General features: G+C 43.0%; 1 protein-coding gene across 1 annotated transcript in view; it reads left to right on the top strand.

Moving 5' to 3' along the window:
• The window catches only part of adamtsl3 (ADAMTS-like 3), a 429,814-nt gene that overhangs the window by 261,869 nt on the left and 145,073 nt on the right, over window positions 1–22,872 (top strand). Inside the window, 1 exon segment of the mRNA XM_083913233.1 lies at window positions 8,984–9,110. Within this exon segment, the coding sequence (XP_083769359.1) occupies window positions 8,984–9,110 (127 nt within the window).

Genomic DNA, 22,872 nt, shown 5'->3' with positions numbered 1-22,872 from the left:
TTGTTCAAGAAACTGCTGTTGAAGTAAAGGTAAGTAGTAAATGTAAAAATAGTGGTTGTTGCCATGCTAACATGCACACAACAGTGTTAATCTGCTGATGTTTAAAGGGAAACTATGATTTATTGCAGAAGTAGCCCTGGCCGTCAGTTCCATCAGTTGTGATGGTAAATGGTAAATGGACTTGACATTCACACTGATGGCAGTGGATCTATATACCATTTAATCTAACCAGTCACACCACATTTACACACCCATGCGCAGTATGGGGAGCAATTTGGGGTTCAGTGTCTTGCCCAAGGACACTTTGACATATGGACCGGAGGAGCCGGGGATCGAACCACCGATCTCTCAAATGGAAGACGACCCATGATCAGTACTGTTCATGTCTGACAGCTGAGAGCATTGCAACATCACTAAGATCAGGCCCAATGGGGGGAGAGCAGTCAGACAATCAGACAGGTCGGAAAAACACATTTGGAAAATTACAACCTAAGCTCTATGTTGAATACATTCACCACAGTTTACAGAGCGACTTCTTGGCTCAACTTTGTCCTACTGTCTTTTGGCAGTTTTGTGAACCCAGTTTTCCTGTGCAAAGAAGGATTACAGCCATAACTTTGAGTTCGGCCTCCACAGTGGTAGCTCATCCATTTGCTTCTTTACAGCTCGTATGCTTGTTTGACCATTGGTGTATTTTACCCTGCTGGACCAATTTTTAGTGAAGTTGTAATAAATCTCAGCGTTTCTTTACAATTTTTACGATCTTAATTCGTTTTCACATATAATGACAATGGGGAATTTTTCTTTCTCACATACAGCACACAACAGAAGTGTTCTAGCTGACTGAAAATACTGGCCCTCATTTATCAAACGAACGTACGGCAGAAAAACGTGCGTACGACCATTTCCACGCAAACCTCGGCATTTATCAATTTGGACGTGAGTGGGAGCTACGGTCAAATCTCACGTCAGGTCTGAGCAAAATTTGAGTCGGGGGATTTGTGGTGCAGCACAGCAAAATCTGGCTGAAAATAACTAACAAACCTCAGCTGTCATCAAGCATAAGCAGTCACATATTAAGAACAGATCAAAACGGATTCTTAAAACGAATAAAAAAAATAAAAATTGTGGTTGGAGCAATTGATTGTACACATGTGCGTCTGAAGGCACCATCCATGAATGATTACGCATTCATCAATCGCAAAAACTACCACTCGATAAATGTACAGGTGATTTGTGATGCCAAGCTATCGCTTTTAAACGTGGTGGCTAGGTGGCCAGGGGAACACACACGATTCTTCTATATTTCAAAACAGCTTGGCTCCAGCCCCCCGTGGCCCCGACAGGGACAAGCGGTTGAAGATGAATAAGTGAATGAATGAATGTGCTGGCGCGCGGCTGCAGGAAAGCGCACTGCAGAGCCAAAGTAATCTCCTCGGTAAGTGGCTACCCTCGATAAATTGCATTAAATCAAACAAGGTATGATTAACATTTTGGTATGGTTCTTCTAGGTGACAAAGGTTATCCTCTAACGGAATACCTAATAACCCCTCTGGCAAACCCCGCTACAGAGCAGGAGCGCAGGTTCAACAGTGCGCACACACGCACACGGGTCACAGTGGAGCGCTGCTTCGGGTTGACTGCCTCAGTTATTCTTTTCCATACAGCGTTTTTATGGGCCCCTTTTATTCCACTCTTAAGACTGCCAAAAAGCACATCTTTATTTTGCTCCATCTCGGATGTCAGGATGCCGATCTGTGTGTTGGAAAAGTTTCTTTTCCTACCAGCTTTTCTCCTCTGCATGTTTGACCTCAGTGGGCGAGGCCTCCGAACCAGGAATATTTAAGGGCGTAACGTGTTAATGACGATCGAATTCAGCCGCCGCATTTATCAAGGCCCGCTCATTCGTACGCTAAGATTGGTCAGACGCGATTGTTTCATAAATCACCAAGTGTCTTGTCTTACGACCAATTCTGCGCTCAGATCAGCGCCCGTTTTCACGCAAGATTGATAAATGAGGGCCACTGTTTGGTTTAGGTGAGGGATGGCACCCAGTAGAGGGTGTAGGCGTGGGGGGATTGATGCAGATTACAGAGCCAAGTTAGTTACTTGGTCATAAACAACCAAGTCTCTTGTTGTTGTTTGAATTTGTCAGATGATTTCAACTTTGATCCCTATAGCAGGAGTTCCTGAATCTCGTCGTCTCTCCAGTTTTTTTGTCCAATTTTTGTGAAGGCTTTTCTTGGTGGAAAAGATGTTTTCTCTCTTCTCCTTATTGACTTTGGTGAGAGTTTGATAGACAGATGGTTCATCCAATCATCTTCCAGGTATGTTTTGAAAGTGCAAAAGTTCAAACAGTTTGCAGTGAGTTCTTCTCATTGGTTCTGTGTAACAAACCATCTTATGAGTCAGTTTATTCTTCTTCGCCCCCTGAAGGTTGTTTTCTTCCAGTCCACAACATGCCCATTCGCTCACTGTGAATATGATATAATGAAAGGCTGTGTTCACTAATGGGCTCAATTAATTAAATCAATTCAATTAAACAGTTTTTATTAGTAATGAGCCGGTTTCTCGGATGAAACAAGTATCCGGTACGGATAAAGCACATTTGCCGAGTCTGAGTATTATACTAGTAACATGAATCAATAGTTGTGCTCGGATTGAATGAAAATCCTCATTTTGTAGCTAACTGTGTCTGCATTCTGTGATAGGCTTGTCACAGCGTCCCTCCCCTACACACCTACATATTGTGTTGCTGTGTCTCGCTCACTTACACAAAGAACAGCTCTCTGTCTCTCCCTAAGATTCACAGGTTTTATTAAGCTTGCCGGCCACGGCCCGTTTGGGAGAGGTGGGCTTTTGTAAAGCAGGTTTGCACATGCACGAGGCCTACAGCAGTTCTAACGTCATTTAATGTGCGCCTGTTCAGAAAAAAACCTTCTCATTCGTGCCTTTCGGTTCAACTCAAGTTGTCGCCTTGCAGCGTCGACTAAACAGGGTCGTGCCACATCCCAATGAGTCCAAAAAAACTAAAAAGCCAGACCCATTACCATGTTTTCTGCGCTGCTTTCCATTATGTGGCCAAAAGACCGGGTGCTTTTGTAAACAAAGGGACACACCACGATGACGTCAATCAATGCGTGTGGGGGGACAAGTACCCTAAAGCACGGGGCATGGTACGGATGGACAATGTGAGTGCGCCCTAATATTACAAATTAAGCATCTCTCTCTCTCTCTCTCTCTCTCTCTCTCTCTCTGTGTGAATGGAGGACAGAGTGTGGTGAGTGCTGAGAGCGTGGTGCGTGCTGAACTTTTTCAGCGGTGTGAGTGAGTTTTTCCAACTTTATTACTTCTTTTTGTTCGGTGTGTTTATGTGTTCACAGTTTGTCTTTAGTTAGAGGTGTTTTTTGTGGTGTTTGGTGGTTTGGTGGTGGTGTTTTTTTGTTTGATACAATGCCGGTGGCAGCGGAGAGCTGCCTCGGAGTTTGAACGGCTGACATGTCCTCATGCTGTCAAACTCATCCCGGCTGTGCAATGTTCTGTGGAGGAAGCTGGGCTTGCAGTGGGAGAAGTGGTGGGATATAGCAGTATTAAATCTGCCTTCCGCATGAACGGAGCCATTGTTATCTTCCTGGATAGCACCGCTAAAGTTAGCGAAGTGGTGGAGAACGGTGTAGTGTTACACGACACCTTCACTCCCGTTCTCCCCCTCGTTAGTCCGGCCACGAAGATAACAATCTCCAATGCTCCGCCGTTCATTAAGAATGAAGTGCTGGCTAAAGAGTTGTCTCGCTATGGCCAGCTCGTCTCCCCGATAAAAATGGTGTCTTTGGGCTGCAAGTCACCGCAGCTGAAGCATGTCGTGTGTCACCGGAGACAGGTGTACATGATCCTCAAAGACACGACAAGTGATCTCAACCTGGGCTTTTCGTTTAAAGTGGAGGGCTTTAACTACATGGTCTTCGCTTCGTCGGAGACCATGAAATGTTTTGGTTGCGGAGTGGAGGGGCATTTAGTCCGCTCTTGCCCGGCTGGAGGGGCGGGGCGGCGGCCTGCGGCTGCCGCTGCGGGAGCGGAGCGCCAGCCGGCACCCGGGGCTGCCGCGCCGAGTGCTCCGCCGTCTGAGACGGCGGCGCCGGTCGCGGTAGCTGCCGGGGGGGCGGATGGGCCGGGGGCAGCGGGGGCTGCCCCGGAGGCTGCCCCGACGCCCGCGGAGGCTGCCGAGCCTTCGGGGGTCGAGGTGGACTCCATAAGCGCTCCAAGTACTGATCTTGCTAAAAATGAAAAGTCTGAAAATGAAAAACAAATAACAAATGAAGAAAACAAATAAACTGATAGTTGTATTGAAAACAGTGATAATGACACAACGATTATGGAATTTAATGATGAGGAGATGTCTGACGAGGAGATTTTTAAAATCTCACAAAAAAGAAAAAGTCATGAGTGTGTTGCCTCTTCATCAAAGAACAGGAGAGTGGGGAAGGAGGTGAAGGCTGCAGCAGAGGCAGAGAGTGACTTCTGCCTCACTCAGGAGGAGGAGCACACTCACCTGTACACTCCTGACAATATAAAAAAGTTTTTAGAAATTACAAAAGGTGCCAGACTTCCTGCAGTGGAGGATCACTTCGATGACCTGAGACTGTTCATTCAGTCAGCTCGGCCTCTCACCAGGAAGTCTGGAAAGTTTGAGGAGGTGCTCACAGACAAGGAAATCTATTGTTTAAGAAAATTATAAGTCAGAGTAAAGGCAAAAATTATTGTTGATGAAGATGATTTTTAAACCTAGGTGCTTTTATTTGACGTATTTTATAACTGTTGTGTTCTTCTTAAGCTTTTCTCCAACAATGTGTGATTTTAACATCAGCATTTTAAACCTGAACGGAGCCAGGGCTGATTTTAAAAGAGCTGCTCTTTTTAAACTGATGGCGATGAGGAGAATTGATGTGATGCTTGTACAGGAAAGCCCCAGCAGATAATGAGAGTGACTGGAGGATGGCTTTTAATGGGGAGGTGATTTTAAGTCATAAGTCCAGTCTTAGTGGAGGGGTGGGGATTTTATTTGCCAGAAGTTTTTTACCTGTTTCGTGTGTCACTGAGGAAATCATCCCAGGTGTTTTATTAAAGGTCACTGCTGTTTTTGATAGTGTGAAGCTTGTGTTTTTAAATGTCTACGCGCCCACCAGTGGGGTGGATAGGGTGGCATTTTTAAACATTTTAAGCGATACTGTTAGAGCTGGTGGTAGTGATGATTTTATGTTTTTAGGGGGGGATTTTAACTGTACGGTTAATCCAACCTTAGACAGGAATCATCCGGAACCACACCCTGCTTCATCCCACAGGTTCAGACAGCTGATAGAAGAGCACGAGCTGTCTGACCTGTGGAGGGTTTTTAACAGTAATCACAGACAGTATACCTGGAGTCACACAAGGGGAAACCTTTTATCTCTGGCCAGACTGGACCGCCTCTATTGTTTTAAACACCATTTTAATATTTTTAAAAGGTGTTTTATTCAGCCTGTGGGTTTTACTGATCACTGTCTTGTCTCCTGCTTTTTTTAAATTAAAAATGTTTGTTTAAAGAGCGCCTATTGGCATTTTAACACAAACCTTTTAAAAGACCAGGCTTTTAGAACTGCTTTTAAGTTGTTCTGGTTTTCCCACAGAGAGAGCAGGCCTGCCTTCCCCAGCATTCAGCAGTGGTGGGACTTTGGGAAAACCCAAATCAAACAACTTTGCCAGCAGTTCACTCGCAATGTCACGAGAGATTTAACCCGGTCAATGAAGGATCTGGAGAGACAGGTCGGAGAACTGCAGTCTTTAGCAGCTTCTACAGGAGATCGAGGGCATTTAGACTCCCTCAAGTTAAGAAAATCGGCCATAGCCAACCTGCTGGGTGTCTCAGCACAGGGAGCTCTGGTCAGGTCTCGCTTCATGAACATCTCGCAGATGGACGCGCCATCCCAGTTTTTCTTTGGGCTGGAGCAAAAAAACGGACAAAGGAAGACCATTCACTCTTTACGCACGGGTGGCAGCTCTGAAGTCTCAGACTCTTCTGAGATCAGGAAGTTTGCTGCCGGTTTCTACAGAGACCTCTTTAAGAGTGAGTGGACAAATAATCCAGATGTGCACAGCAGCTTCCTCAGTGGTCTACCTCAGGTCAGTGCTGACACAAACTCCCAGCTGGCAGCAGAGATGACTCTGCAGGAGCTCCTCACTGCGCTGACCAGCTTGCAAAATGGCAGAGCTCCGGGGATGGACGGCCTTCCTGTTGACTTTATAAGTCTTTTTGGTCCATTATAGGACAGGACCTGCTGGAGGTTTTAAACAAAAGTCTCCTGACTAGAAGACTCCCTCTGAGCTGCAGGAGGGCCGTCATCACACTGCTGCCGAAGAAGGGAGACCTGCAGGACCTGAAAAACTGGAGGCCGGTCTCCCTGCTCTGCACGGATTATAAAATCCTGTCCAAAGCTCTGGCCCTGAGACTGAGGGAGGTGATGGTGTCCGTCATCCACCCTGACCAGACTTACTGTGTGCCCAGCAGGCTCATAAGTGATGTCACTTTAATTCGAGATGTTTTGGACCTCTCCAGTTCATTGGCTGTAGAAACTGGTCTTATTTCCATAGACCAGGAAAAGGCTTTTGACCGGGTTGAAGACCAGTATTTATGGCAGACTCTGGCTGCCTTTGGGTTCAACCAAGGCTTTATAGCCATGATCCGGGTTCTCTATAATGACATTGCGAGTGTCCTGAAGATAAATGGCGGGTTAAGTGCTCCGTTTGGCGTCCAGACAGGGGTGAGGCAGGGCTGCTCTCTCTCTGGGATGTTGTACTCTCTGGCCATCGAGCCTCTGCTCCATAAACTTAGGAATAATTTAAACGGTGTGTGTTTCCCCCAGTGTGATGTGTCTTTTAAACTGTCTGTTTATGTTGATGACCTTATCGTGTTGGTCAATACACAAAGAGACATTGATGTTTTAACTGATACTGTGAAAGACTTTGGTTTTATTTCTTCTGCAAAGATGAACTGGGGGAAGAGCGAGGCTCTGATGGTTGGGGAGGAGCTGGGGGGTCGGCTCAGGCTGCCCGGGGGCCTACACTGGAATAGAGGAGGACTCAAGTATCTTGGGGTCTTTCTGGGGGACGAGACCCATAAAAAGAAAAACTGGGAGAACGTTGTCATGAAGGTGAAGGGGCGCCTCAACAAGTGGAAATGGCTTTTACCAAAAATGTCATACAGAGGTCGCACCCTGATCGTGAACAACCTGGTCTCGTCTGCCCTGTGGCGCCGGCTGTCCTGTGTCGATCCCCCAGTTTCTCTCCTGGCAGAGGTACAACGGGTTTTAGTTGATTTCTTTTGGGACAGGATGCACTGGGTCCCACAGAGTGTCCTCTTCCTTCCAAAAGAGGAGGGTGGCCAGGGCCTGGTCCATCTGGCCAGCAGAGGCGCTGCCTTCAGACTACAGTTTATACAAAGGTTACTGACTGGGCCAGAGGATACTCTGTGGAGACCTTTATCCCGGTGCATCCTGAGACATTTTAACAGCCTGGGTCTTGATTTTAATTTGTTTTTAATGAATGATGGAAAGGTCCTTTCACCATCTCTTCCTGGTTTTTATAAAAGTGTTTTTAGTGTTTGGAACCTGCTTAAAAAAGAGAGGCAGCAGCAGGGGGACTCCCTTCATTGGCTACTGAAGGAGCCCGTCCTGTATGTTTGTTTTAGGGCTGGCTAAGATGGCAGTGTATGTGACCAGGAAGAGAATGGTGGAGGAAAACCTGCAGGTGGAGTCGGTCCCTGTTTGTGTGAACATGATTAAGGCCAGACTGCTGGTGGATTTCAGTTTTTATAAAACCGCAGGGGACCTAGACTCTTTTAAAGATATATGGTGTTTCCAAAATGTGTTGTGTTCGGTCACAGCTGAAGAACTACTGTTTGCAGATTTCCTCATTTAAATGTTTTATTTATTTATTTATTTATTTATCAAGGTTGCATTTTTATTTTTTAACTTGTACATTGTTTACAGTTGAAAAATGAATGCCAAATAAAGTAGATTTTAAAAATCAAATCTCTCTCTCTCTCTCTCTCTCTCTCTCTCTCTCTCTCTCTCTCTCTCTCTCTCTCTCTCTCTCCACCTCTCTCCGCCGGTCGCTTGATCCATAACTTGTTGTGTAAATAGTTTGTTTGCTGTCGTGATCAAAACCATTGATCTGAAGCTCAATGCGGATGCTGTCCTGGAAATAGTTTTCTTTCATACTGATTAAAGGCATTTCAAGACAACCGACCCACTTCCGGGTTTAATCTCACCCACGTCCGGGTTTGTCCCCCTCCAATCAGAGTACGGAAAAAGATATGGATAATTCATATGGTATACAGATACAGATAATGCTGTACTCGCTCATCCCTAATCTTTATATCTTATTGAGACATTTGCGTTCTCACATATCTGTCTAAAATGTTCTGGTTTGCAGTGCAAGTGTGAAAACAGCTGTAGTTTTGCATGTCAGCATGCCAATAAGCAAATAAGCATCATCAAAGATGTTACAATTTATCCTGAGGGGAACATGAATATCTAATTCAAATTTAAATTGAACTGAAAATGTCAACATGCTGGTGAAACTAGATGTAGAGTAAGGAATCATCAACATTTCACTCTGGACCATTGTGGTGGACAGACCGACTGATTGACATTGCCTCCCCTTGAGCCACGCCACTTGTTTTGCAAATATCCCCTAAAGCAATTTGGTTTGCAATATTATAAGAGAAGATACGTTCTGTAAACATTGGAGAAGCTCGAGCTAATATGTGGCATTTTTTTCTGAATAATGATTAGAAATGATTTGTTGATTTTTAAAATTCCTGTTTAACTTATCAATTAATTAGTGAATGACCTATTTTTGTGAGGCATCACTGTGGTCCAGCCTCACTTTTCATCTGTTGGTCAGCCCCATATCTCTTCCTATATGTTTATTTGTGATGTGTGTACAGGAGGTGGGATGTGATCGCCAGCTGGCCAGTGGTGCCAGGGAGGATAACTGTGGCGTCTGTGGTGGTGATGGCTCCACATGCCGGCTGGTACGAGGACAGGCTCTACCCCACCTTACACCAGAACAATGTAGGTGATATAATCCCCATCTGTGTCCAACTCATATACATGGCCTTTACTCACATACATGTCTTTATTCACTCTGGTTCCACTTCTAAGCATCATGTTCACCAAGCTAATCCTTAATACTTAACACAGTGGACTTGGACACAGTGGAAATCTAAAATACCCTACAACCCTTTCCCTATTCCAAATGTTACTAAGTCTGTCACCTTCCGCCTCACTGTAAATAGCTCAGCCCATGGGCTTTCTAGGTCATTGGAGAGAATACACCCTCAGCTCAGGCCTCATATATCTTTGCTGGTTACATAACTGCAGAGAAAACATGTACTGTATCTCTGCCCAGACTTCCTCCCAGTCAGGCTCAATGGGAGCTACAAAAACAAAGCTGGAAATCTGACTGCTGGGACTGGGGGCTCTCACCTGTCTTGGCTGTGTGTCAGTCCTTGTTGAGTTAGCCACAGGGCTCCAGTAACCATATTTGGCCTGCTTTTCCCTCAATGCTTTCAGCATTTATTTATCAGGGCTGGACTATTAAAAATGCCATCTGGCTACAGCAACCCACCCACTAGCAGATGGAGCTACACCAATCATGTATCAACGACTTTTCTCCTGCAGGTTTTCATAAAATTTAACGCCCAATGATTTTGGCTTGGAGTTGGTTAGATGTAAATAACATTGTGCATATTAGTAAGAGCCATGCACAAACTGACACAAGAGGAAACAATGCTGGCATGAGATCAGTACTCATTGCTGGCTTGATGCAGTTTTCTTGAATATTGATAAATTACCTGTTTGAGATGTTATCACCTGTTACACCCACCAGGAAGTTCAGAAGGTTGTTGTCATCTATTCATAGCTGTTAGCTTGGCCAGGACCACTTGGTGTCAACTTTTAACGCTCTGGGAGTCACTTTGTGAGTTTAAACATAACTGGCATTACTTTGTTCGGTTGAGGAAATAAAACTCCATGTTTAAGTTGAAAAGATCATTGTTTGGGTTAAAATGCTAACATTTGTGGCATTAATTAACAACATTCCGTAAGGAATGTTACGTAAGAAAGGTAATATATGAATTTAAAATAAGTCAACATTGACATTTGGTTTCACATGTGATGTGATCTCTGCTCTCCTGAGTTATAGCCCTGTGTATGTTTGACCCATCCACTACCTCAGTCTTCATCCATGTGTGGAGTTTTCGCTCTTAATGCTACTCCCTACTCTTCATACTACATCATCACATGGATGGGTGATGCAACTTACCAATAGGATAGAATAGATGATAACAGACTACTGAGCCAACTAGGAGGTAGACTAGGGCATCATAACTAAGGTAGGGAACTGAAAACCCATTCAGTCAGCTGATAACATTCAAACCGGGTGGCTAAATAAACAAACTTCTTTGTAAAAAGCAAATACACAGATGCATACTGTATATCTGTTTATCCGGCTGTTAAGTCTGACGTAACACCCTTTCAAAGTACGATTTCCGGGGCCAAACTCTCTGTTGAAACAAAACAGACACACGGGCCAAACATGTGAAAAATTATGATCACCTCTTTCGTCAGTTAGACACCTTTTTCATCCATAAAAAAGAGGTTAAATGACAATCACATTTAAAGAAAAAAAAATTCCGATCTGTTCAAACGGGGAACTGCAGCGTTGTAGTAATGCGAGGCTTGGACCGGCTTGGACCTGGAAATCACATTCCTTCTCTCTTTTCCAATTTCAAAATAGATGTGGATGATTCAGCGGCACAAATAACAGCTTTACAATATTGGAGGTATAAAAATGCAATTTACACTGGGGTGGAAGTTTGTTTAAAATATTCCCAGGTCTTCTCAGCATTTTCCCAAGTTTTACAGGTTAATGAAGTACAAGTTGGCAGGGGATTTATATATACATGCATACCAGAATTATTGGCTTTCAAGCGGAGATATTGTATCAAATGTTTCAGATTAAGCTATTTCGGCATGCCTCAGAAAGTGGAAATGAAAATGGCTGGATTCCCTGAAAACTGGTATTAGAAATCACAGCCAGTGACCATGTAAATATTTCTCTGGGTTTTAATGTGTGTGGGATATTTAACAGCAGGGTGTGTCGGTACTGTTAAGGTGAAATTCAGCACAAGCTTAAGATGTGTAATATTAATGGAATGAAATTGAATTATTCAAGAAATGCAAAAAAAGAGACAGCATGATTAGCAAATCTGTTAGGTTTGAACATTTAGGAAAATTATGGGGATTTTACTTGAGGATTATCATTTGGCCCAAGGGTCCTTGCCTTGATCTAAAAGGGTCAAAACTCCCATAACTCCCACAAGGAAAAATAACAACTTTAGTGTGAGACTTGTTGTCTCACTGTTTGGCTTGTTGCCATCCCGACACAGATAAAGGGTATTTCTCTGCTCCATGCACCTTGGAAGTATTTCAAGTCGTACCCGAAATATCTACTCTGCTTACATTGCCTTGATTGACATTAAGGTAATGAATTATGGTGAAAAAAATAACAGGAACCTGTAATGGCTGATGTATGGACCCAATTGCAGCACAAAAGACACAGAACAAATGGAGTTAGCTCAACAGTTTACTGAAGCTCAGGCAGACAGGCAACCAGTAAAACTACGCAATGGCAGGGGGCTTGGTCAAGGCAGGCAGAAGTTCGGTACCAGGGAGACGACAGCACAGGCAGACAATCCGATGAGGAGTATGCAGGAGGAACTCTTGGGAGCCCTCAGGCTAGGAAGAGACTGGATCCTCCGACAGGGAGTCCTCCGACAAGTCTGGTGCTGTGGAAGGTCCAGCAGCCTTGTCCCACGGCAAGAGCCCCTGCCGGCATTGCCAGTGGAGGGCTGATCTGGGCGTCACTGGTGGAAGTCTCGGATGATACGTCAGTCCACAATGTGACGAGAAGGAACCCAGGATATTTCCTCTGGACCATAGCCCTCCCAGTCGACAATGTACTGGCAGCCTCTCCCACATCGACGAGAGCGGATAATGTGATGCACAGTGTAGGTGCATGAGTCCCCCATCAATGAAGTGAGAGGGAGGTCAGGGTGGAGAAGCAGGCACAAATGGACTCTCGCTTACCGGCTTGACACTGGACCCATGGAGAATCGGGTGAACCCACATAGACCGAGGGAGCTTGAGCCGGACTGCGACAGGGCTAATGACTTTCTCGATGTTGAAGGGTCCGACAAACTTGGGAGCCAGAGGAAGGTCACGGGTGGAGAGCCAAACCTTCTGGCCCACCTGGTACCCTGGAGCTTCAGAGTGACGATGGTTGGCTGCAGAGGAGTACCCGTCTGCCACCTTTAGGAGGGAGGCCCAAATACTGGCCAAGGTCCGACAAAAGCGACAGATGAAGGCTTGGACCGACGGGCAAGAGGCCTCTCCTTCCAGGGCTGGAAAGAGAGGAGGCTGGTAACTGAAGGGACACTGGTTGACGAAAGCAACACTAGCTGAAAGGCTGAGTGGAGCAGAGGTGGCATGGATGGAAAAGTACTAGGAGCAGATGGCTAAACTGTGACAAAACCCCTTATATGGTGGTCACACCAGCTGCATAAATTTGCTTCAAGCCGATTTGCATCATATGCCATGCCCTTTGCAAATGTGCATCTTTCCACATCTTTGCATTCATTTTGTATGTCATCACACCACATAATTTGCATGGTGTGGAAGCATTACTGTATATGACTGCAATTCAGTCGGACACCAAAGCCTCAGAAATGACCACAGGGTTGAACTTCAGGGGTTCTTTTTTTTCTGTCAACATTTCATCAATCCTTTACAATCTATATAATAATGGCGTACTCAATAGGGTAAGAATTCAAATTTCAAGACACATACGTCAAACGGTATCGTTTGGACATTTTCAACACTAGTGCTTATACTATACCTGAGATTTAGTTCATTTACCAAAATGTGCTCTTCACCTTTGGAACAGTAGTTTGAAAAAAAAGGGCCTCCACCAGCTTTTTCCACTGCTTCACCAGCTCTTCATTCGGCATCAATTTGTTGATGAAGGTTCAATACCCAGCACAACTAAAGATCTTTACTATCATGTTAAGTATCCCCAGCCTAAAAGCACATTTCCCTGTCCCAAAGCCAATGTCCCCTATTGACCAGTACAAGGCTTTCTTTTGTAGCACTCAAGTAATGTGGATAGACTGAGGTCCTAATTAGCGGAAAGAGTCTCTGTATAGCTGTTGGAGGACTCTGGTCTGCTACATCAGATTTGTATGTGACTGCCAGTTTCACTAAAGTCATGTTTCCACATCCAAGAATCCTCCAAAGCCCAAATAATGTCCTCAGAATTGAGGCAATGATGACATACTGGAGCTTTTGTAGCAGTGGGCAGAGGTATGCATTTTGACAGCACAGAGGATGGACTTTTAGAGGGCCTGTAGGTAAAGGAAGAGAAATTCAATCCAAGCAACCTACTCTGGCTGTAACACATCAAAACAATTAGAAGCTCTGTAAATAGTCCCTGAGGTGTGATGTGGTGACATGTTACTTCCTGCTAGGTCCTTTAGGGAGCAGAGTAAGGGTCACTTCACTATAATAGGCTAGCTTGGCTGTTCAGCTGCTAAACTGCCTGCAGTTCTGCAAGAGAACAGAAGCTCATGGGTGAAGGCTTACAATCAATAGCATAATTTTTTTCCCCACGACTTTCCCATGGTAGTTTAGCTGGAAGGATGCGAGCAGGGATGTTTCTAGGGGGTGGCCCCCACAGAAATCTGATGGGTGACCCCAGGTGAGAGACCTGCAGGAGGGTATTTAAGGGCGCACTTACACTGTCCCTCCGCACCGTGCCCAAGCACGTTTCACGGGTAAAGTCTAGTTCGTTTGACCAGTGTGAGTGCAACCGTACCGCGTCTAGGAGTGGTACGCTTGCCGGCCACGGCCCTTTTGGGAGAGGTGGGCTTTTGTAAAGCATGTTTGCACATGTACGCATACGAGCGTGCTCACGTGTACGAGCACGAGCACGAGGCCTACGGCGGTTCTGACGTCATTTTATGTGCGCCTGTTCGGACATAGAAAAAAGAAGGATGGACCATGCGCGGACATTTAAAACAATGGCGGCGAAAGTTTCACGTCGGTGTGATGCGGAGGTGGTGTTTACTGCAGATTTGGTCAGATGAAAATATTCAAAAACAGTTGGACAAGACGCACAAAAACTCAGAGGTCTATGGAAAGATTTGTAAACAAAGCGTGATGACGTATACGCAGGCAAGAAGCATTCCGCCGAGGCCCAGGTAGTGTGAGTACAAACGGGCTGGCCCACGGGGGGAGAGGGAGGGGGAGACAATTTCCCTAAAGCAGACGGTACGGATGGACAGTGTGAGTGCGCCTTAAGATGCAGTTGCAACCTCTAGCTTAAAGCCAGAGTAAAGATACGTATATCATATGAATGATAACAATTGGGAAATAGGCTAAAAAGTTCTCCAAAGTTATGCAAAATCTTTGTGAGGGAAAAACTGGCATGGTAATTTTTTCAATGGGGTCCATTGACCTCTGACCTCAAAATATCTGAATGAAAATTGGTTCCAATCACGAGTTTCTCCTTTACAGACACGCCCACTTTATGGTAACCCCATGCAGCTTTCTCATGCAGTTTTACTCATGCAGAACAAATGTGTTAGTTTGTTCTATTCTAAAATGGATTATTGTAATAGTTCTGCATACTAGGGTCCATAAACAGTGTTGACTGTCATAAATTGGGTCTGACTGGAAAGCTGAAACTCTTGTGGATTTAAAGAGTGCAGTTGTCTTCATGTGTGATGATATTAGTCCCCATTAGAGACTTTTCATTGTAGTGAGAGCATTTGTTGTCTAAACTGAGCTGTTGTGACCTCCGGGATAATCACAGCTTCATGAAACTTGACAAACAAACTATAGAGACCTAGAGCATCCAACAAACATCTTCACTCTAGATTTACTACTGAGGTCACTTCAGCCTCTGAAAGACAAATAGTCGATGGGCCCAGCTAGTGGCCCATTGAAGCGTTAAGAGTTTAATGTCTTTCCAACATGTGTGGGCACACACACACACTTGATGCCGTCCCTGCATAACTCAGTTGCTCCAGATGGGCCACCCCAGTCCAAAATCTGTGGATAAACCATTTCTATCAATCGATAAAATAAACAAGGCGGCTCAAGGCATCAAATGCATGCAATTACAAACCTACATTAAAACCACATAGAGTACATTGGTGAATGTAAAGGACCAACCAGTGAGCTTTGTACTCTGCAGCCTAGTACATTTGACAACCAACAACCAACTACATGTAGATCAGCAGAGGCAGCCCAGTATCTCTGGGAATTATTTTACCTAATCTCCTATATCTCATTGATTAACAACAGCAAATACATTTTGAGAGAAACATAATGACATCTGTATTGGTTCTTTATCAACATAATGAAGAGTATATGTTCAATAGATGTATATCTGTACATTCATACATCATAAATTGTTCTACAACATATGTTGAGACCTGAAACATGATGAATGTTTTCAAGGTTCAAAGCTCTTGGTGAAGTTTCAGGGTAAAATGAATCACAAGTGTGACCTGTGTTTAAACCAATACCACTTTCCTGATCCGAAGGATTCTGAGTATCTGTAACAACATTTGGGGCTTTAAATAGATCACTGTCAGAAATGGCTGCAGGCCCCGGTAGGAAAATTGTACATAAAGGATTTTACAACAGCCAAAGCAAACATTTACACTCTATATCAAATATAGTTTATATTGTCTTGGAGCCTCAGATGAACACCAATGTAATATTTCACTTTTAAATGTAAACTTACACTGGTGCATTAAAGATCAATTCCAGTGGGAAAACCATGAAAGGAGTTCTATTATAGATCCAATCCCAGTGTCCACACTAGCAGATTCACAGACTTTGAATTCCGTAAGGGCTTCCCTTTGTCAAAGTGTCAAGTGCAGTAGTACTCTCTTATAGAATTTTTTTTTAGCCCTTTATGCACACTTTCCATAAGTCTGTATTTCTGTGGACTCTGTGGCTGAGGAAACGACCCATAGTGCATAGCGCTGTGACATGAAACACAGTGTTACCAGGGGATGCCCTGATGCATTAAAAAAAGATAAACAAAAATGGAAGGAACAACTACGAGCAAAAAAATGACATGCAAGTAAAAATAAATGTCTCATCGCTGATTCTTAGCCAGTACTGTGTGTAGTTGCTTGTACTATGATGGCATGATGACGATTTCCAAATGTGTGTTCAGGTAGGTAGGTCCCTTAAGTGAAAATAAAAAATGTCAATTAAGAAGTCCCAAACCCACCATTGTGCAGTATGTTTTGGCATTACCAAGGTAACGTGGATTGTCAAGTGCTGTTCCATTTCTATTTAAAACATTTTGAGCCCTTTTAGCCTCTCACTCAAGAACTTACCAGGTGATGTCAATCAAGTCCATGAGGGTTCAGGGCTCAGGCCTTAGAGGGTGCCATGGGATTGGGCATCTACAGCCCAGCTAGTAATACAGTGAGCAAAATGCTAATTGCAGCATGCTAAAATGCTCACACAAAATTATAACACACTGATGTATAGCAGATGTAATGTTTACAATGCCCACCATCTTAGTTTAGGATGTTAGCATGCTAAAATGTGCTAATTCACTTTAAAAAACAAACACAGCTGTGGCTGATGGTAATGTCCTTAGTTGAGCAGGTATTTGGTTATAAACGTATGTATTTCGAAATTCAATATTTGACCTCACAATGGTGCTAGACGAAAACTCAAGTGATGTCCAAAATCATTTTGTGGGAAGCATGAATGCCCTTTCAAAGTTTTGAGCCAATTTAATACCACGGGAATCAAGATGGCTGCAGCAAGGAACTAAGAAGGAGGGCTAAGAAAGCTCAACCAGTTCGTCCCAAATTTATCATACTAAATGAAATAATCATGCTCTCTTAAGCAGTGTCATATAACAAGGTAATAATTAAAGATGAATTTCAAGCTTAAGACAGAAAAACAAACAAACAAACAAAGGTGAGCTCACCTGGCCTGATTAGGCCTACCTGCCTGATTTCAGTTTTGCCTTTTCTACTGCTTTTCAAGAAATTGGACATTATTGCAGAGTAAAATTTGGAAGAATGACTTAAAAGAAGGAACAGGCTCTTAACGCATCAGAAGTGCTCTGACTTCAAGTGATTATGATGACATTACATCTACAGTGGAGGATCGGCAGATGCTACAAAATATTTCACACCAACTTCAAAAACTGGACATCCTAAAAGAATTGAAGGCTGATGTGACTGAATACAAACACTTAGTGGAATACAACAACACGCTCATGGAAGAACTTAAAAAAGCAAAGACTGTGTTGAAAGAGTATGTTGCTAAATTAAAATTTGGAGCAACAACCCTCACAGAGGAAAATATTAAACTTAAAAAGTTGCTGTTAGACCTCCAGTATAGAAGTATGAGACCACAAATATCCGGTGGAAGTGGTTGATAATCGGCGCAGGCTATTTCCAATTATGAATTATCTAAATGTTTCTAAATTATATTATTTGTGAAGAAGTGACACTTGTGAAATATAACTATTTTCTGACCATCATTGCCATCCCTTGATTTATGCCAGTGAAGATAAAAATAAAGAAACTGCCACATTATGTCGCTACAAAGTTTATTTTCTTAACAAAAAACCATGTCTCAGTACTGTGGTTTTGTCTTGATTCTGTGACACCTACTATAAACAAGTTTCAGCAAGCTGTTTTTATAACACAATATGTCTGCTAGCTTTGTTTTACTTTGTATACTGTTATATACTGTGAGTACTGTAAGTTTCTGAGACTGTGAAAAAGCCTGAAGAGAGACTTGTGTCCAGCACTCATTTTATCAGAGGCCAATGGGGAACGTATTTAAACAAGTGTCAAAGTTTTCTCTCCCTGTCAAATTAATTTGTATGTTCTCCGTTTCATTTTAAAGTTTCAGCCTCTCATGTCATCTCTACCTTGCCCTCAACTTAAACGTCCAAAAAGAGAGCAGATACACTAAACCAATCACAATAATTGAACTTACCTTGGTTAGTGAGTTTATTTACCCTCACAGACACACAGAGTATTACCTTTGTTCCTCCACATCTATTATTCATGACTTCATGATTTATCAGTCATTGCATTTGGAATATGAATTAGCTACAATATTCCCTAAAGCCTCAGTTTACGGGTTTGGCAGACTCATGCAAAATGAGCTCATAACTGTTTTTTCTGTGTTTCATTTCCCTTACTTACTTTGAAGGTCACTTTTTTCAAATGTCTGGCTTTACATTTAATCTCCATTTTAGAAATAATGCAAATGGGTGAAACTTATTTATTTATTTTATTTCTCCCATAATGTAGGACTTTGCCGATGCAGTTCCCAAGTATATTTATGTTAGGGGTCGAAGCCATATGGCTAACAGCCAGAGCAACTTAATTGTTTGAGCTCAGCATTTATTTGTTGCCAGAGGGAAAAGTAAGTCTCATAAAATGTGGAAAACAGAATTAACACTCCATTTGTCCATAAAGATGTTGCCTCTTTACTACACCTCCTCGCTCACCACAGACAGAGAAAAACTTCTAGTGTGAAAAGTCAGGAAGTATTTTTGCAGTCTGGAAAACAGAAATCACTTCACAGCAGAAAATAATTTTAATAGTTAAGCGCAGTGCTGTTTGTGTACGCTGTCAGCATGACTTCACAACAGTATTTAGCAAGACTGGCTGACATTTAACAGACTGTCGTGTGGTGGTCCTTCAGTCAGTGCTCTCGAAACAGTGAGAGGCCTTAACAACAAGTAAGAGGGACAGTGACGCGCGTTTTTCCGCCTTAGGCCTCGTGCTCGTGCTTGTACACGTGCGCACGCTCATGCTCATACATGTGCAAACGTGCTTTACAAAAGCCCACCTCTCCCAAACGGGCCGTGGCTAGCAAGCGTACCACGCCTAAGTCAAACGAACTAGACTTTAGCCATGAAACGTGCTTGGGCACGGTACGGATGGACAGTATGAGTGCGCCCTGAGGTGATCTTCCTTTTTTTTGGTCCACAGGGGACCATGGCCGTTCTTTGTTTCTGATCATGCAGCCAAACAAGCTTGTGGGACTTGCCTTTTACCTTTGTTTGATCAGGCTGAGGCCTTCTCTTGATCAAGCTGAAAGTTTACATTAATCCAGAAATGGGGGACCAGGTTGAAAATACTAAAATTCCTCTTTAAGTAAATCCATATTTTTATATACAAATTATTATTTGAATAGAAAAAAGTTTAACCTTAGTTGTTTCTGAACTGAAGCATCCATGAGATGGCATTTGTCATCCATCAATTATCCATCATTACATGTCAAGTCTACCAAGCTCAAAAGCCCTGTTAGCGCGGATCAAAGTAATGGGAGGGAAATGGTCATTCATTGAGGTGGTTCATTTGGGTGGTTTAGCATAAATTATATTCGGTGGGAACCAGCCAATCTGGTAACAATGACACTGACATCAGGGGTGCAGATCCGATGTCAGGATTGGGGGACACACAAGTTTATTTATTTTTTTGCCCGTATGCTTCTTATGTTCCCTTCCACCATAAATCACAACTTCATAGAGGTTTGCCTTATCACTCAAAAACTTTTACCCCCAAGCACGGGGCATGGTACGAATGGGCAGTGTGAGTGCACCCTGAGTGGCGCCCTCAGTCAGCGAGGTAAACTCCAACTACCCCACACACCCAGGGACATTTGGTGTGGCTTCATTTTTTAGTAAAATTAGGAAATGATTTACTCCACTCAGTAGATGCTTTATAAAATGATTTGCACATATTTGTCTAGAATTTGGTGTTAAAAATCCTCCCTTTGTCTACCACTGTCATTGATAGAACATGTGCTTTTCACAAATACAGATATACTTGAGCAAATACACAGACACACACTGTCAAAAAAACGTTCTGACCCGTTGTCATATTAACACAGTCAAAGGCAATGGTGTGTTAAACTGTCTTTTTACAGTTAACTCTTAAAGGCCTACAGTGTATAATGCATTAAAAAATGTGTTGGTCCCTGTATATCTCCAGTTCTTTTATCTCCCCCCAAAATGACTTGGCTTATACATTTTACTTTTTCTCCCCATGTCATTTTGCATAATTCATTGCCCTGACAAGATTCAAGGACAAAATAAACTGGACTGCATTACTCACTTGATTCCTCCTGAATTGTCAGTAATGATGAAGTGAGAACTGTCATCATTCGGCGAGCTACAAGACAAATAGGAACAAACCCAAATGCAAATGTAGCAGAGGGATTTTAGACTTTGATTAGATCTGGAAATATTATGAGAAACTGCAAATTGTTGTCATGCAGATGTAATGGCGTTTGTGGGCTTGTCAGAGTTATGGATTAATGCAAAGCAAATAAGAGACTGCAAGAAGATATCACCATAATTTGTCACTGCAGCAAGACAGTAGTTGTGAATAAGTTACTTCATTTTGGCAGACTATTGCCTGGATGGATGACAAAATGTGTTTGTATCAACACAGATAAACACAGTTTTCGACTTCTAGTAGTGCTATGGAGGTCATTTTCTATAAGTGGGTCCCTGTTTGTTCATAATGTGCATGAAGACCCACATGCACGAATGTGTTCACAAGGGTGACATGGTGGTTTCACACTGTTCAACTAATCAGCAGGTGGCAACAAGACAGACCTGTTTCTTCCCTACGCTCCTCCACGGAAACTTGGTTCCTCTTCAGCTGCAGTTTTAACAGTCCCAACATCAACTCAGCACCATGGCTGCCAGAGCCTCCAGCTGCTCTGCCCCATGTCTTTGGAACTCTCTCCCAACTCACATCCGTCAACTGGACTCTCTTCATTAATTCAAATCACAACTTAAAACACATCTTAACTTAACTTAAATGTTTTGAATGTTTCAAAATCATACATTGATTGATACATTTGTTGTGTTGCTTTTATTTATGTTTTTTAATAATGTTCTGTAAGGTGTCCTTGGAATTATTATTATTATTATTATTATTTAGAAAAATTAGTTGCCTTTTTAGGACCTTTATCATATTCAAAAACTCACCAAACTTCCCAAATAATTCAGGAGTGGTGATAATTTATGCATTTCAATGTTTTAATAAATTAAATAACTTGGCCATACATTGTCCAATCTCCCTCAAATTTCTCAGGATTCATCCGAACACAACCCCATCTTAATATTGACTGTGCCATAGCGTCCCCTGCTGACAGCAGGGAGTCATATGTTTTTACATGTCTTTATACTTAAACGAGCTCCTCCTACAGATTTAACCCGATCAACTTAAAAAATAGATCAGTATGGGGCGGCCGGTGGAACAGTGGTTAGAGCAGTCGTCCCATGTAAAGAGGCAGCGGCCGTGGGTTCAACTCCGCCCTGCGGCCCTTTGCTGCATGTCTCTTCCTCTCTCTCACCCCATTTCCTGCCCGTCCTATATAATAAAAGGCCAAAAAAATAACCTTTAAAAAAAAAAAGATCAGTACCATCTCAACACACGTGTGATCAAACGATACTGAAAACTTTTACTTTTGACTGCATTGTGTGGCCGAGGCATGGTAATCTCCATGGACTCCCCCAGATAGATTGATTCTCATTTGGTCTGCATATCCATCTGGGAACTCTTGTTTGGAGATCTTTTGGAAAGGGGCAAATACTTGTTGCTGATTCGATAAATCATCTATCTATATCTATCTATGTTGTTTACACTGAACAGTCACTTAAATCCACCTCAAAACCAATGCTGATTATAAGGTGCCTTTTCACTGCACCTTATAACTGTGGCATGGCACTAACGTTATGCCTTTTGCCATAAAACAGGATGTTGTTTTAAATTGACAATATATTGTCTGATCACCCTCAAATTTCTCACAAATCATAAGAGTCCCACCCTGAACACAACCCCATACATAGACCAATGAGTGGCGCTGTGCCACAGAATCAACACTGACCGCCACAAATTGATTCAATGTTTTTTGGGTTTTTTTCCCAAAGCAATTGTGAAATATAGATATTGTTCCATTAATTCATCTTCGCATAGCACTCTTTCTCCCTGTCATTCTCATTCACACACACACACACACTTTTACACAAAAGTAAAACTTTTACTTTTCACTGCACCGTGTGGCCGTGGCGCCAATGTCAGCTTTATCGGCAACAACAGGAAGTTATTGTAACTTGACCATACATTGTTCAATTTGCACCAAATTTCCCATGCATCACAAGAGTCAGGGGCCTCATTTATAAAACTGTGCGTAGGATTCATGTCAAAGGTAGCATATGGACAAAACGTGTATGCGTATAAAAATGTGGAGATCAATAAAACATCACGCACTCAGTACACTGGTTTCATTTAAAAAAACACAATTACCTCTAAATGTGGCGCAGCTTTTGCAGCTTCGTATCACGCCCATAGATGCCTTAAAATAGTCGATGGAAAACATGTTGTTTGGAGGGCACAGTGTGGGCATTACTAATGACAAAAAGGCCATGAGAGTGGCAACAGGTTGCGGACACAGTTAATGCAGCGTCGGAAGGTCAGACTGGCCAAAAAGAAAAAGAGATGTATGAAAGCATTTTCATTCACACTGGGAGCTCTTAAAGCTCCCATTTGTTTGCGTGTTTACCTTTTAGAAATCCTAAAGTTTGTTTAGAAAGTGCCATGTGCCCTCTTCTGTGCGTACTCCACCTTTATAAATGAGGCCCCAGGCCTGAACACACCTACATCTCAATATTGGCTTACGATGACTTAAA

The sequence above is a fragment of the Echiichthys vipera genome, assembly GCF_963691815.1.
Source record: "Echiichthys vipera genome assembly, chromosome: 1".
Classification (NCBI taxonomy): Eukaryota; Metazoa; Chordata; class Actinopteri; order Perciformes; family Trachinidae; genus Echiichthys; species Echiichthys vipera.
The sequence above is the reverse complement of the archived record's forward strand: the minus strand, read 5'-3'. Positions and strand labels throughout refer to the sequence as shown.